The 17,392-nt window shown below is 41.7% G+C and overlaps 1 protein-coding gene across 1 annotated transcript in view; it reads right to left on the bottom strand.

Moving 5' to 3' along the window:
• PTPRN2 (protein tyrosine phosphatase receptor type N2) overlaps positions 1-17,392 on the bottom strand; it is a 1,032,194-nt gene that overhangs the window by 34,650 nt on the left and 980,152 nt on the right. Inside the window, exon 17 of the mRNA XM_077809485.1 lies at positions 14,381-14,458. Within this exon, the coding sequence (XP_077665611.1) occupies positions 14,381-14,458 (78 nt within the window). The remainder of the gene's footprint in view (positions 1-14,380; positions 14,459-17,392) is intronic.

Below are 17,392 nucleotides of genomic sequence, written 5' to 3'. Positions count from 1 at the left end.
CGTTCATTGGTTCAAAGATACAGCATTTCATTACAGAGGAGCCGTCTGAATCTCTGAAGATTTCATTAAGTATAAATCCAAATGAAAGTTAATTTAAACAAACAATTTCCAAGTTACTCTGGGGTATAATATTTCTTTAAGGTCATTGTGTGAAAACGTAGAAGCCAAATACACTAAATCAAACAGGCAATGCAATCTAGTAGCGTTGTCATCACCACCACAGGCAGTTGTGACTGTATTGCCAGTGCTTCCCGGACATAAGAGATAGTCACCAAGACGCATCGACGGGGACTTTAAGATTAACATGTATTCTCCATTTTTTTAAACAACACTTTGTTGGGCCATCAGACATTTACTTGTATTTCTTCATGGATAAAAGTAGAAGAGGGATGGACCAAACCCAGACCACAGAATTTTACACTGCGGCCAATGGATGACCTCATTCATAATCTGGGGGTGGGGCCTTCAGAAACTACAACTCCCGGAGCACTATACTTCGGGCCCTTGTTTCCCAGAATTCCTTGCCTCCTGAAGCATAGCCAGTTCCTGCCCAAATGCTAGTGTTGCTTTTCATTCTCCAATTCCACCTTTGTCTAGATCAGGTTCTGTTCTAACTTTGCTTCCTGCATTATAATTTTCTGCCAGGAAGTATATACTTCTGCCAAGTCCTGCTTAGCTTCCTCCAGTTGTTCCTCCAGGCTGTGAAGATGTCTCAGGGTTTCCAAGTGATCTAACAAGTCCTTCCAATCCTCTTTTTTGTGTCAATAAGGGCTAAGTATCCTTGACTGTAGCTGTAGTACCTGAGTAGGTTTCTCCCTTACTGGCTCAGGTACCATCCCCTACCACATCGAGGCCAGGAAACCTTGCCAGTCTCTGCCCTGGATCACAGGCCATGGAAAACTCCTCACCGCTCTGACTCTCTCTCAGCCACGCTGACCTTGTACCTCTAACTCCACCACAGCTGACGAGTCCCTCTGTGTACCCAAGATATGTGGAATGGGAGGTGTCGGTCTATAATACCAGACGGAAGTCCATTCCCCCTGGTAAGAGTTTGCCTGCAGCCTGATTCCCCCAGGCCCCTCAGTACCTGTTTTCTCAGTTTGAGGGATCCCACAGAGGGTGATGTACAACCCTGACTTAAGGAGCCTCTCAAACCACAAATCCAGGCAGTCACACTCCATCCGGGGACAGTGTCTTATCACATGTCCCAGTTGCTCACAGCTAAAACACAAAATGAGGCTTCCCTGGCTACCTTCCATGATGCTTCCACTGGAGGGAACAACTGGGCTCGGGGTCAATGGCTGATCTGAGCGCCAAAATTTAGGGCTGCCCAGGATTCTTCTTCCCGGTGGGGATTCCTCAGCCTCTGGAGACTGGGGTCTTACCTCTTCCTGCTTTCTTGGGGTGATATTTTTACTCTGGCCCAGCACCCAGCTTGTTTGGTACTATCTGTCTCCAAATAGGCCTCTTTTCTTTCTATTAGAGTGCTGGCAGAAACTGGCCAAAATGGCCAGACTCAGCTTTGGGCCCCACCTAGCAGAACCTGCAGAAATTGTTTTATGACAATTTGATCCATAATTTCCCCTACAGAGTATGTCTTTGTGTATAGCCTGCACAATGCCAGGTCTCAGAGCCACTGAGTCATCACCCTGGGCTGTGTTCCCTGAGGGAATGGTTCCATTCTACAGTGGTGTTGATAGGCTTCAGGTGTCAGCTCCAACTGATCTAAAGTGACTTCTCTGACTAGGGAATGTGATTTTGTCAGCTCATCGGACAGGGCCCTATATTCCGCTTGGGCCTCCCCTGACAGAAATAGGTGCTACCTGGGATACCCAGGATGATTCTTCCCATCTGCTGCTCTAGCCACCCATTCAAATATACATAAAATGCCTCCAGGTTATTGTCTGACCCCAGCTTCACCAACCCCGAAACTGGCATGCTGATGTCTCCTTCCCCAGGAGGCACTCAATTTCCTGAGGTCAGTTTTTCCCAGGCATTGCAGGAAATGCTCCTGCTGCAGCTGCTGGGTTGCCTGCTGCTTTTGCTGTCCTTGCAGCACCTGCAGGAGGCAGCCTGGGTTTGATTTTGCTGTGCTGCCAGCATGCAGACTACGTCCTCCATTCTGCAGCTTTTCCATTATTTCTCCTTTTTCAGAGGGGTTCTCAGTGGATCCCAGACAAGCCCTGACATGTGACAAAGTTGTCATCACAATATGCCCCCCCTTGTGGCTAGATGTGTCATTGAAGCAGCTGTGCCTCAATTTTCCCTGACTGTCATAGAATCATAGAATATCAGGGTTGGAAGGGACCTCAGGAGGTCATCTAGTCCAACCCCCTGTTCAAAGCAGGACCAATCCCCAACTAAATCATCCCAGCCAGGGCTTTGTCAAGCCTGACCTTAAAAACTTCTAAGGAAGGGGATTCCACCACCTCCCTAGGTAACGCATTCCAGTGTTTCACCACCCTCCTGGTGAAAAAGTTTTTCCTAATATCCAACCTAAACCTCCCCCACTGCAACTTGAGACCATTAATCCTCATTCTGTCATCTGCTATCACTGAGAACAGTCTAGATCCATCCTCTTTAAAACCTCCCTTTCAGATAGTTGAAAGCAGCTATCAAATCCCCCCTCATTCTTCTCTTCTGCAGACTAAACAATCCCAGTTCCCTCAGCCTCTCCTCATAAGTCATGTGTTCCAGTCCCCTAATCATTTTTGTTGCCCTCTGCTGGACGTTTTCCAATTTTTCCACATCCTTCTTGTAGTGTGGGGCCCAAAACTGGACACAGTACTCCAGATGAGGACCAACGTCAAATAGAGGGGAACAATCACGTCCCTCGATCTGCTGGCAATGCCCCTACTTATACATCCCAAAATGCCATTGGCCTTCTTGGCAACAATGGCACACTGTTGACTCATATCTAGCTTCTCGTCCACTGTAACCCCTAGGTCTTTTTCTATAGAACTGCTGCCTAGCCATTCGGTCCCTAGTCTGTAGCGGTGCATGGGATTCTTCTGTCCTAAGTGCAGGACTCTGCACTTGTCCTTGCTGAACCTCATCGGATTTCTTTTGGCCCAATCCTCTAATTTGTCTAGGTCCCTCTGTATCCTATCCCTATCCTCCAGCATATCTACCTCTCCTTCTTTAGTGTCATCTGCAAACTTGCTGAGAGTGCAATCCACATCATCCTCCAGATCATTTATGAAGATATTGAACAAAACCTGCCCCAGGACCGACTCCTGGGGCACTCCACTTGATACCGGCTGCCAACTAGACATGGAGCCATTGATCACTAACCATTGAGCCCAACAATCTAGCCAGCTTTCTATCCACTTTATTGTCCATTCATCCTGCCCTTCTTTAACTTGCTGGCAAGAATACTGTGGGAGATCGTGTCAAAAGCTTTGCTAAAGTCAAGGAACAACACGTCCACTGCTTTCCCCTCATCCACAGAGCCAGTTATCTCGTCATAGAAGGCAGTTAGATTAGTCAGGTATGACTTGCCCTCGGTGAATCCATGCTGACTGTTCCCGATTACTTTCCTTTCCTCTAAGTGCTTCAGAATTGATTCCTTGAAGACCTGCTCCATGATTTTTCCAGGGACTGAGGTGAGGCTGACTGGCCTGTATTTCCCTGGATCCTCCTCCTTCCCTTTTTTAAAGATGGGCACTACATTAGCCTTTTTCCAGTCATCCGGGACCTCCCCCGATCGCCATGAGTTTTCAAACATAATGGTCAATGGCTCTGCAATCACATCCGTCAACTCCTTTTGGCCTACTCCAGCTGCAGATAGTGGTGAGCTGGAGCCGGTTCACACCAGGTAAGCTCCTCCGGGACTCCCCACCTCGCGCCCCGGCAGGTGCCTCTGGCTCTTAGGGGTGGGGTGGGCACCCACTACGGTGGCCCACGAGACCCTCCTGCCCGGTTCTGGGGGCAGACAGGGGAGGGGGATGGATGGGGCAGGAGTCCCAGGGGGCTGGGGTGGGCAACGACCCCCGCGTGGAGTGAGGAGGGAACCCGTTGTTAAGATTTTGGCAGCTCATCACTGGCTGCAGAGGTGACCTAAGTAAACCTTCAGCCTGGCGCTTATCTTCTTCCTCCTCCCTGGTTCAATCAATCCCCTGATCCAGGGGCTGGCACGCTCCTCCCATTACTCAGGGTTCCAGGTAGGCTCCAGGTCATCAGAGCCCCATCTCAGCAAGGCTTCCAGCTTTCCCCGGAGAAGCCTGTCTGGTCCTTTTTTCCACTTTCTCCCTCACAGCCTTCTTTTCAGGCTGCTTCCCAGTGAAAGGGCACTTCCTAATTCTCTTCTCTAGGTCTCCTCCCCACAACTGGGCTCATCCAGCTTTCTATGGCGGCAAACCCTGCCTCCCCCCACTGCATTTTATTTCTAATTAGTCCTGGCTTACCTTCCAGGTGCACCAAGGCTGGTTAATTGGCCTCTCAGGACCATTTTAACCCTTTTGCAACCTGTATGGGGTAAAGACAATCACAGGCCCTTGTACGCCTTTCAAGTTGGCAATGTGGCACCCCTGCTTATAGAAGAAACATTCAACGACACTCAGAAGCAGTAGCCTAGTAGGAGAGCTGCTGATGCTAACTAATGACTGGAAGACCAATGATAAATTCCTGAATTTTTCAAATTATGTATGCAATAAAAGAGCAAAGAGATTGTAAGCTCTTTGATGCAGGGACTGTCTCTTTGTTATATGTTTGTACATATAACACTAGGGCCCTAGCCTCTAAATGTTACTGTAATACAAATAAAATAATGAATAATAATGCAACATAAGATATTCTTTGCTCATTTAGCTAGTGCAGTTTCACTTTAATTGTTTATTACTGTATAATACTTCCAGTAGACCAAGAACCTTTGAATGGAATGCACTGCGTAAACGTAGTGAAATCTTCATTATATGAGATCTCCCTACTGACTCTGCTATGAAAGCTATGCTGAGAAATGAGGACAGAGTATCATTTTCTATACACTAACTAGAAATTTTACAAACTACATGCACATGGATTAATACAGCTCAATTTAACAATCTTTAACGTGGTTCTGCTGTATGCTTCAACCTCAAGACAGTTCTCACAGGTGAGTAAAACCATCTTTTTCATTCTTTACAAATTAAGGGCTAGTCCTGCAACCCTTAGATGAAAAGTGTATTAATTTGATATCATTGGGGCTACTTGTGGGTGACATTCACCATATGCAGAAAGCCCACACCAGGGCTATGTGTCATGTCAGTCTCATATAAGTGGTGAACAGAACTGGTGAGTGCCCTCTGCATAAGGATGAATTTCACTCTGTGTGGATTACTTGCATAAGGGTTGCAGAATTGGTTTCCAAATAAAGACAAAAACAAAGCTGTAAATGGAAGAATCATTGCATTGTAACACTATCATCAAGAGTGACAACTTTAAAAAAAAATTAGAAAATGTTAAAATCTTCTTGGTCATTAGCTTTTAATAAAACAACTTTGGTTAATCACTTAAAAATTCTCATGTTTCAGGTATTCTTACAAGGGAATGGTAATTGTTTTAAGTGCATATTCAAAATAATTAGTCCATCCAAAACCTTGTGTGTGGAAGGTGGCACTAATCCTATATCTTATTTTAATGACCAGGGAAGTGATCACATGTGTGCTTCAACTAGAAATACTGCACTTCTTTAGTAGGGACGATGGACAAATTTTAAGAATGAATGGATTTCAGTGTAGACAACACATATGGTCATAGGTTAAATCCAACTTCTGTTAATTAAAAACAAGAACAAGCTGATCATCCAAGTAACAGGCAATATTTTAAAATACATTGCAGCAGGCACCGTCTGGGTATTTTAACAATGGGAATAAAGTAGCAGCACAGAAAAAAAAAAGGTAAATTTATTTTTCAGGGTTTTAATAAAACCTGACAATGTTAAAGACAAAGAAAAACTCAGCACTGAGAAAGAAGAAAATTCCTTAAAATTAAAAATGTAAAATCCAAACCATTGCAGAATCAGATATATTTTACTGGTTAGATTTTGTGAAGCTGAATTCATTTAACAATGGCTTATTTTTAACTTCTTCATTTCAAATGGATAGCGTTAATCACAAAACGATTTTTTTCCACCACAAAAAAAGTTTTGATTAAATGAAAATGTTTACATTTAAACTTCTTGTGTTTTAATTGAAAAACCAAAAATTTAAATCAAGGCATGTTTTGATTTTGGATTTGCAATTTTTCAACTAAAGCAAAAAATATCCATACAAATGAATATTTTCCATGAAAATGTAAATGAAGTCAAAAAAAACAATTTTCTGTCCAAAATGTTTTGATGGAAAATGTCTGATGATCTTTAATATTTCACATAAGACAAGGGTCAAACTGGGCCAAGTCACGGCTGAGTCATATGGCTCAGCAAATAGGAACTTTAAAGACAGAAAGCTGTTGGAAAAAGTCTGTAGGGTTGCAAAGACAGCCTTCAAAATATGTGTTGAGATATAAACAGTCTTTGCAGGTAGCTTGAAACAATAACTCAAAGGACTGGGAAACTTACATCAACATAGCTACATGTCTCAGGGGTGTGAAAAATCCACACTGAGAGACACAGGTAAGCTGGCCTAACCCCACTGTAGACAGCACCAGATCAACAGAATTCTTCTGTCAACGTAGCCACCACTTCTTCATCGGGTGGGTCACCTATACCAGTGGGAGGGGTTCTCCTGTCCGTGTAGGTAGTGTCTACACTGCAGCGCTACAGCAGTGCAGATGTAGCGCAGTAGCTGGGTCACTGCAGCAGTTTAAGTGTAGACACACCCTTAAGAGAGGCAAGAACTGTTCCCAGTAATTTCAATGTGGTGTTAAATCAGCCTAATTATGACAATTTAAATGTCAAGACTGTTACCCAATGTTAACATTGCCAATTGACACAAACACACACACACACACACGGGGGACAATCATATTATGAAGATCTGCACAATATGGTATGACTGGCATTTCATTTTGGTATGGAGTGCATGGCACTTGGTCAGCAGGCAGAGATTGGGACGGTACAACTACTATTCTCCCATCCAATTTAAGCCATAATTCAAGGACAAGCATGGTAACCATGCACTGCTTTATTGAATGGCTGTGCAATTACTAATGATGTATTTATTTCACATAGCTTGACATGTTATTAAACCTTGAGGGGACACAGTTATGTACCCATCTCTCCCTTGCCTTCTTTCATTTATCAAATTAAATTTGCATATTTTACACATCAGATCACTGTGCCTCTTTTTGGCTGCTTTCCTTTTTTGAAGATAAGAAGCAATTAGGGATGCGGCGAGTTCAGTTCCATGCAAGGAAAATAAACTCATGAATCAAGACGACTTGAAAGCAATGTGTTCTGCATGTTTCTCCACAGTCCACAAGAGAAAAATCTGTAGAGATACCAGTTTGTTTTAAAATCAATTTTAGAGCTCACAAAACATGCCACACCGAGAGCACCATGGATGGAAGTCATATTTCACCACAGCTGAGGTGGGGACAGCATGCGCCCCCCACACAATCCTGCCAATATGCCTAGGACACACATTCAGTCCTTGGCCTGCGACTGTCTGTATGTGTGTCACTTGCTATGGTAGCTTTGGTGATGTAGCCCCATGTCGACTGGGAACTGCACTTGCAGACCAGACCACTAACTCGTTTTTACAGAAGCAGCCATCAGATGGCAATATATTTGTTTCTTTCTCATTTTTATTAATTTCAAAACCAGAGTCAGGCAGTGAAAAACCAGGATTGCCAAACCGAGGTACAATTGCCTATAAATGGAGACCACACGCTCTGCGGTTCTACAAACCAAGAGTCGGATTCTTAAGTTATTTGTGTAGTTTTGGAAGAGACCGATATTTATTTATTTTATTGACTCTGATAAGATGCAGCTGAATCCTGACACAGGGAAAGACACCTAAAAGATAACAGTGTAGCCATTGCTGTGACCCCCATTGGTACTGTTCAGCTCTGCCAGGCTCCTGCCCCCCACCCTAACCTGCTTGTTTGTTTCATCCACCTGTTATGTCTTGTCTTTTAGATTGTAAATTACTTGGGGCAGTGCTTCTCGTTCTCTTTGTTTGTACAGCACCTAGTACAATAAGGTGCTGGCCTCAAGGCTTCAAAGGAAGCATGGAACAGTGGTTAGGGTGGCAGTTTGGGACTCAGGAGATCCAGGTTCAGTTTCCTGCTCTGACACAGATAGTGACTTTAGGCAAGTCACTTGATTTTCTGTACCTCAGTTGCCCATCTGTAAAATAGGGATAAAAGTATTTCCCTAACCCTACACTAAAAATTGTGAGGTGCTCTGATACTATAGTTGGGAGGGAGCACATAAGGGAGGTAGAGAGGGATGGAAGGATAGACAGATTCTACAATCTACATGTTAAATACATATACATATAATTTGTGGTCTTTTTTCCGAGGACAACTGAGACTCTGCATGTTCGGCTCTTGGCACCTCAAATAACAAAGAGAGAAGAGGTGGTGTTATGCTCCACAGAGATTCTCCTCTCCTACTCCTAATCCAAAAAGATGTCAGACATGCAGGCCAAATGAATGGAAAGGTTAAAGCAAGGCAAAATGTGAGGTCCTCCAAGTTCTAATAAGAGGGTGGAGGGGATCATAAAGAAGAGGCTTTTTAATATCTTAAAAAGTAAGAAAGGGGTAAGACCTTCTAAAGCAAACCTAATACATACCAATGGTGAGATCAGGGATCCTAGCAGATTTACAATTTACAAAACACGCACAACTAAGATTTTTTTTCTCAGCAAAAGGATAATTGATTCTATACGTCTGACTATCTAACAACAGCATCTTACTGGAATAATATGATCAAAGATCTTCTTAAAATATTTCAATGTTCACAAGTTGAAGTGAAATTGAGGTAAGTAAAATACTTCACTATGTCATGGAATTATATATGCAGTATATATACATAATAATAATATGTTATGCCTCCAAAATTATTCACAACATGAAACTCCTGATGGGATAACTTGTTACATACTGGAAATGTTCTCGATCCTTGTTTTCAAATCATGTTCCAGGAGGAGTTGAATTTTACTGTTTTTATAGTGGTGAGGCAGGGATGAAACCTCAATGAAGCGGGTGGGTGTAACCACTGACATTCATTCAGGATAAATGTAAGAAATAATCTACCTCCTTTATGGAACCAGACAGATGAAACAATAGGAGCCACTTCCAAAAGACCCAGGCAAATGGCGAGGCTAGAGTAGAAGCTGAACCACAGGCACCACGGGGTTTCCCTAGAGACTAATATAGCAAACTCGGGGGCTAGAGAATTGATTGGTGGAGCCATGTGAGGGAAAGAAAAGAAGCAGGAATACACAGAAGGAGCAAAGAAACTCCCGTCACAGTCAGAGAAGCCTGTGTAGGGTGAAATTTAGGAAGAAAGATGAGAGAGAACTTTTGGGTAAAGTGCTAGCTAAAGGAGGCTTGGAATTGTGAATAAAATCTCTCTCATATTGTTTAATTCCTATTGTGTTCTGGGAACCAGGACATTGAACATTCTGTGTAAATAAACTGGATTTCATCAAAGAAATACCAGACTCCATCATCAGTATCTCCTCCTAACCAAAAACAACCTGCAAGGCCCCCCAAATCGGCTACCTGCTTGGATTAAAAAGGAATAATATTGCTGTAAAAAGTGGGATCCAGTTTCCAAGGAGGGAAATTGTGAGCTGGTATTCCTGTTGAACCAAAATGGAATAATGGGGGTGCTCGCAGAAATCAAAAGTGGCCCAAAGGATTAAAACAAGACCTAAAACAAAAGCTGGTTTCACAAATGGGATTAAAGCAGCACCTGAAAGTTTCCCAGAAAAGTTTGGGGAATGATTTACAGATGAAGATATAATGCTCCCAGTCTGGAATGCCAAGATGGATCAATGATGTGACCAACAACCTGAATGAAGAAAAGGAGTACTTGTGGCACCTTAGAGACTAACCAATTTATTTGAGCATAAGCTTTCGTGAGCTACAGCTCACTTCATCGGAAGCTTATGCTCAAATAAATTGGTTAGTCTCTAAGGTGCCACAAGTACTCCTTTTCTTTTTGCGAATACAGACTAACCCGGCTGATACTCTGAAACAACCTGAATGTCATTAATCAGAAAACTTTCCATGGAGGAGACCAGGAAAGCTTGGTCGACTTGGAACTTGCTAACAAACATGAGAGGCAGCCAGGACTTAAGCAGTTGAAAAATCATTTTAAGGAGGAAATGAAAGGGTCAGAGAGCACAGTGGAAGTCAGCTGCCTAGATGTGGAATTGAGCCAGTCAGAGAACTTGGTAAGACTCAACATTTACAACAATTTTTTTAACTCCATTTGTAAGCCATAGTAGGCCAAGCTGTCCCAACTCAAATGATGGAAAACTCCACTATTGTTGAGGAAAGAATTCCTGAAAAGCTTATTTGGCTCAGTTCAACATCATAGCTCAAATGAATGGCTGGGAATTTCTAGCAGCCAGCCTAAGTGGTCCAACTCTGATGTGTTGAAGAACCTACCTTCAGAGAAAGGACTCCATTATCTAGATCTGGTGGCAGGAAAAACTGCAGTGTTACAATATCACAGTACCAGAGAGGGCTGGGCGCAAGCATGGTAATCAGCACAGTGAGAGAGAGGAAAATTATATGGCAAATGCAACCACCATGGAAAGTGGCATCACCTCAGAATACTCCAGTAAAGGCTTTCTGGTTGCAGTTGGAGAGCCTGGAGTTTAAAGATGAAAATATTGTATAGGAAAAGGAGAAAGCCGGCAGGTGATAGGTACAGGGATGGGCTGGTTGTACCAAATACGTTGAAAAAAGAAGTTCTGAGGTTATGTCATGATTTTAAACATACTGGACAGTCTGGGGTTGCAGAAACCTTAGCTATGCTAAGACAAAATTTCTGTTGGAAGACATGCAGGTGGGATATAGAAAACTGGAACAAAGAAAAGGAGTACTTGTGGCACCTTAGAGATTAACCAATTTATTTGAGCATGAGCTTTCGTGAGCTACAGCTCACTTCATCGGATGCATACCGTGGAAACTGCAGCAGACTTTATATACACACAGAGAATATGAAACAATACCTCCTCCCACCCCACTGTCCTGCTGGTAATAGCTTATCTAAAGTGATCATCAAGTTGGGCCATTTCCAGCACAAATCCAGGTTTTCTCACCCTCCACCCCCCCCACAAATTCGCTCTCCTGCTGGTGATAGCCCATCCAAAGTGACAACTCTCTACACAATGTGCATGATAATCAAGTTGGGCCATTTCCTGCACAAATCCAGGTTCTCTCACCCCCTCATTCCCCTGTGTGTGTGGTTTTTGGGAGGGAGGTGAGGGGGTGAGAGAACCTGGATTTGTGCAGGAAATGGCCCAACTTGATTATCATGCACATTGTGTAGAGAGTTGTCACTTTGGATGGGCTATCACCAGCAGGAGAGTGAATTTGTGTGGGGGGGTGGAGGGTGAGAAAACCTGGATTTGTGCTGGAAATGGCCCAACTTGATGATCACTTTAGATAAGCTATTACCGCAGGACAGTGGGGTGGGAGGAGGTATTGTTTCATATTCTCTGTGTGTATATAAAGTCTGCTGCAGTTTCCACGGTATGCATCCGATGAAGTGAGCTGTAGCTCACGAAAGCTCATGCTCAAATAAATTGGTTAGTCTCTAAGGTGCCACAAGTACTCCTTTTCTTTTTGCGAATACAGACTAACACGGCTGTTACTCTGAAAACTGGTACAGGAAGTGTGATGCTAAAGCATGGAGAGCTCTAGGCATCAGTATCTCACGGGGGGCACCAATGGAGCATATTGCTGCTGATGTGCTTGGACTTCTGCCTCAGACAGAATCCGACAATCATTATTTCACAAAATGGCCTGAAGCTTACCCAGTAAGCAAGGGGGGAACGAAGAGACTGCGCCAACAATAGAGGTCCTAGTTTATCAATACTTCACCAGATTTGGAGTCCCAGGTAAGTTACACAGAAATCAATGGAGAAACTTTGAATCCAAAGTTTTTCCACAGGTTTGAGAGATTCTAAGACACCCAGAAGGACACCAGAAGAAGCAAAGCATTCCCAGTCAGAGAAGCTCTGGTAGCATGACTCTGAGGAAAAAACTAAGAACTTTTGGGTAAAGTGCTGGCTGAAAGAAGCTTAGTACTATCTCTTGATATTTGATACCTACTGAGTTCAGGACACCAGGACTCTGCACATTCTTTGTAAATAAATAGGTTGCATAAAGAGATGCCTAACTCCATCATCAATTTCTCCTCACAACCAAAAAAACCTGCAAGGCCCTGAAAATTGACTAATAGCTTGGGTCAGAAAGGGGTAATAAAAAATGTTTTAGGGAGAGGAGGTAAATGTAGCCACTAGCATATCCAGGTGTGATCACCTCCAGCTTTTCTACTAGTAGCAATGCTGACATTTCATATATAAAGTTTGTTCTTTAAGTGCCTCATTTAAATATAAGAAGGGGCATAGGTATGCACCATTGCATATGTTATTTCCAGGAGTGCATGAGCAAAACTGGCTATTTAGTACATGCAAATTGCCAGTTAGCTGTCTAATGAGCTACTTGCAATGTACGAGTACTTGAAATACGCACACAAACATCCTTTTTTAAAATCAGGCCCTTAATATATTTGCCTGAAAGAATCATGAAAAGTTAGCTCTCTAGCCAAAATTACCCCTTGGAGCCTTCTAGCCTAGGCAGCGACAGAGACAGCTTCTTATTACAACAAGGAGGTGCTTCCCTCTTGGAAGTGACTACATAATGAAGCCTTTGCCTTCATGCCGCTACCCTGGCCGTATCACACCCCACAGAATTGCCACACATGGCTATCTGACTCAAGGTTAAAAAATAAGGGACATACCGAGCATTCTTGTGTATCCACCAAACATACTGACACAGGGAAGAGTACCTCCCTGGCACAGACTCCGGGAAGAACATAGAAGTCACATCTCCCTGGGTGGCCCTTCTAACTAAGGAGTATAAGCAGAACTGGCTCAGATCACCGAGTCTAAGGATCTCACCATCCAAAACAATTGGCAATTAAGGGTCAGTCCCGTCACTGGCAGGTGACAGAATGCCCCCACTCAACAACTCTAAGGTTGCTGGTACTCTAGACTGTTGGGTTATTTTTCATTACATAAACTCTGCCTGATAGTCAGCCCCACCTCCCTCAGCCAATTCTCCAGTGTACCCCAAAATCAGAGATTTAGAAAAATTTTGACCTGGTGCTTCGTTTGTCAACAACCATAGAAATATAAATGTGAAAGGAAAACTGAAAATACTTTGTAACAGAGATAAATTTAATATAAAATATTTTGTAATAAAGAAGAGCTCAACGTGTATGTCTGTATATGAATGGACAGATGAGGTGAGACAGAGGTTTGATGACTTTCAATTGGATATAGGCTCCTAGGCTGCTTTTGAAAATTTTATCCATAGTCCCTCAAACTTCAGCTAAAAAATTCTCTAAATTTGTAATGCAAAACAGTACAGTAGTGAATAAAAACATTTTCTGCTCCTTATAATAAGCCCCAATGAATTGTAATGCTGTTCAATTACCAACAGCTTGATGCTTAGTAAGTTTGCCAGCATAGACTTGTGCTAACAAATAAATGTTTAATTCTCTCTTTGTCACTTACACACATGCCTGATGTGCACTGGCAACTTCCCTAGCCAAGTGTTTGCCCAAGTCAGGGTTTTGCATGGGTGCAATGGAGTGCATGCAAAGTAGGCCCAGTTTTGCACTTGGGTAACTACAAACTTAGGCCCTGATCCTGCAAACACTTACACACACTTAGCTTTACGCATTGTGGTCCCAATTCAAGAAATCTTCCTTGTCGAGGAAACCACTTAAGCATGTGCTTAACTGGCGTAGATAAGGAGTAGATTTCAGTGGTTTTACTCATTCACAGTATCTAAAGTTAAGAGTGCATTTAAGTCTTTGCAGGATAAGGGCCTTATGCTAGACCAGGTTCTAAGGGAGGTCAGAATATCAGAAAATCAAACCCGTTTTAAGTAGGTGTCTAAATGTGGAGTTAAGAGCTTAAATTGGGCACTCATGTTTGAATATTTTGGCCTACGATTCTACAGGTAATGTCTACACAAGAACTTTTTAAACATAATTCATATATTTACATGACTTGGTTAATTACAAGTGATATCTTTAAAAGACACGTACAAGCTCAGGATCACCTACCAACTGAATTACAAATGCTGTCTAAAAGATCATTGGTTTTATACCTCTAAAAGTGCAGGAAGGTTTTCAATTCATGACATAAATCCAGCTTCATACATGAACTTTCAAAAAGACAGTTAACTGAAAAAGATTTACCTGCCAGAAGTCAGCAACAGTAGCAGGAAGAGGGCCCTGAGTAGCAATATATGCAGGGTTCCTGGGATCGTGGTCCATCTGGAGTGAGAAAAGAGAAAACAGACTGGATTTATTAAAAGCAAAGAAACTTTCTAGATGGGTTCAGGAAAGAAAGTGCTTCTGTCTACAACCAAGGACCACTTAGAGGACTGCTGTGATCCCATGTCCTTTGATGATGAGCAAAACATTTTATTTCTATTCATTAGATCAGAGGAGCTTCCTTTCCACAAAAGAGTGAGGTTACCAAATCAATATCAGCATGACTGATGATGAGCACTCTGTGTCCCAAATATGTAGTGTAAGATCATTTAAGAAAAGTTGCAGACAAAAGCATGTACTTGAGACCCATGCTCTTGGTTTCATAGCAACCCAGAAGTCATTTTGAAACATTTTTCTTCACCCAGTGTTAGGAATGTTGGGCACATCTAAATAACTGCTCCATTTCCACTGTGCCACTCAAGGGCACATATAACAAGCAAAAATGGAGAACAAATTCAGTTTCTGGCTTTTTCTGGCTAGTTGATTTGTCTAAATGCATGCTTCTAGCCTCAACAGAGGAAGTTCTGCTTAAAGACCTTAATTATAACATTTAATTCAAAGACTGACTGAACAGGGGGAAAAAAAGCTAAGAAACAAAGTCATCAAGAGTAAATAGGATTAGTGTGTTATAATGAATGTTTTCAAACTGATGGGTGGTTTTCTTGGTCTTAAATCTTGGGCCCCATTCTCCTGATAAAAGAGAAGATCGGCTGAGGGATTTTTTTTTAAATACTCATTCTAACCCTTAAGAGACCAACACAAAACTTTGAATGTAAAGAAAAAGAGCCAAATTCTGCTCTCCTGCAACTCCCATTGAAGTCAGTGAGAATAATTTGTAGCCAATGCCAAGTTACTGAGAACAGAATTTGACTCAAAGACTTTACTTCACCCCAACACAGTTTTTTGTACTGTCAGTGAAGTTAAGATCTTAATAGGAATGAATGCAAGTCATATTTCCATTAACAGGCATCTACTGGATTTATTCATAGCCTATCAAAATTTTCAGCAATGGTGGATGTCAGCATAAAAGAAGGCACCTCATAATTATGTGCAACAGAAAAGAAGGAAGGAACACAAAAGAACAGATGTAAGTTATTCTAATAGAACAACAATGTGATGAATGTTGCAAAAAAGTAGAAAAAACCTTTTATGCTTCTAATGTTCTGATGCATAATTAAACCTGCACCTAATATTAAAATTCATCCATGACAACACAATGCAAGTAAAATTATGTTGCTGAGTCCATTTTAATAAAAGCCTACTTTTAAAATACAACACACTGTTAGAAGAAACCTTGACAAAAATAGAAGTGTTTCTAATTCCTTGTTTGTATTATACTCTTGTTTGAGTGACTGATTCATTGAGGTATTTGCCTTTTCAGCAAACAATTCTGCAGAACAACTCTTTGCCTTTCGCCAAAAGCGATTCTGGAGGCAGGACATTTAGTATTGCAGGTATTTTGAGACCAAGAAAAAATAGCTTTTTTCACAAACAGAAATATGATTATCAGCAAAATTTGGGAATCAGGTAAGAAGGGCCACATTTTTCAAAAATAAAGTTTAAAATTAGGCATCTAAATAAGGGCCCAATTTAGCAAAACGTGTGATTAAGTCCCATTGACTTCAACGGGACTTAAACAAAGACTTAATTGCTTTGCTGAACTGGGCCTAAATAGTTTGGTTTTCAAAAGCAATCTGCCCACAAGGTCCCACCGACCTCAGTGGAAACTGCAGTGTGCTTAGCACTTTTGAAAGCAGGCCACTTATTTAGATATCTAATTACAGATTTAGAAGCCTGAATTTAGGCTTCTCTCTGAAAACCTCAGCCAAAGAAAATAAGTCAATAGTATTAAAGATCATAATTTGGATTTTTTTAAACTGATCACTTGTGTGTGCGCACGTGTGTATACACCAGAAAACAAAGGCACAAGAAGTCAGTGATGATGTAAGTAGCACTGTCATGGAAGAAATACTTCTAAACACTCAGCTATCTGATAAATCAGGAATAGGCCGCTCTTGGCATTTCAGCATTAATCAGCTACTGTCACAAAGGTGCTGTTTGGAACGTGGCAAACATCATAATGAGCACAAAGTGGTGAAATGTATCATCAATTTAACAATAACTCAGAAGACAATTACAAGCGTTAACATTCTGAGCACATTCTGTTGTACAGAAAATAATTATAAGCAGGAACACTTTGTATGCTCAGAGTAAATAGAAGATGGCAGAAAGCCCCATCATGCTATTAAATGATCTTTAAATGAACAAAAATAGAGCAAAGACTAAACTAATTGAACATAATGTCTGTTTTTGTTAACTTTTTTATATTTACAGCTTCAAAGACTACATATTTTAGGAAGACTTTGAAAAGTCACCACTTTGATCAAATTTTATAAGATGTGACCTGGATAACTGATGGGTCTATTTGTTTATGAATGTACTTTTAAAAGACTGTCAAGGGCACCGGATGGGCCCTCTTTTAAATAAGGAGGCCCTCTTTTAAATAAGGATCTGGAATTAAATAAATACAATCAGTAACGGTTTTTAAGCCAACTGATCACTGAGCAAAGCACAGCATTTTATATCCTCACCTAGTCACTATCCTCCCTCCAGGAGCCATTACCCCCTTTCTTCCCCAAAATTAGATAAAAAACAAGTCATCCAGAGCAGAAAATATCAGATCCCAAACTATCAGTTTATTAAAACAAAAATCAACAGGTCTGGTTTTCTAAAGTTTTGTCCTGGAACAATCTTAAGAAAACACATTACGTATGCAATTGTTCAATGAGAACAAGATTTCTCTCTGCGCCACCCCCCAAGCTCAAAGTTCACATGCTTTACATCAGCAGTAAATGGCTCAGCCATTTTTAGAAAGAAAGTGGTGCAATTATTACAAATGTTCTACTATAATGGAATTTTCATTTTCCACTGCAG

Source organism: Eretmochelys imbricata, chromosome 2 (assembly GCF_965152235.1).
Source record: "Eretmochelys imbricata isolate rEreImb1 chromosome 2, rEreImb1.hap1, whole genome shotgun sequence".
NCBI classification, from domain to species: Eukaryota; Metazoa; Chordata; order Testudines; family Cheloniidae; genus Eretmochelys; species Eretmochelys imbricata.
This window is presented reverse-complemented; position numbering and strand designations above follow the sequence as displayed.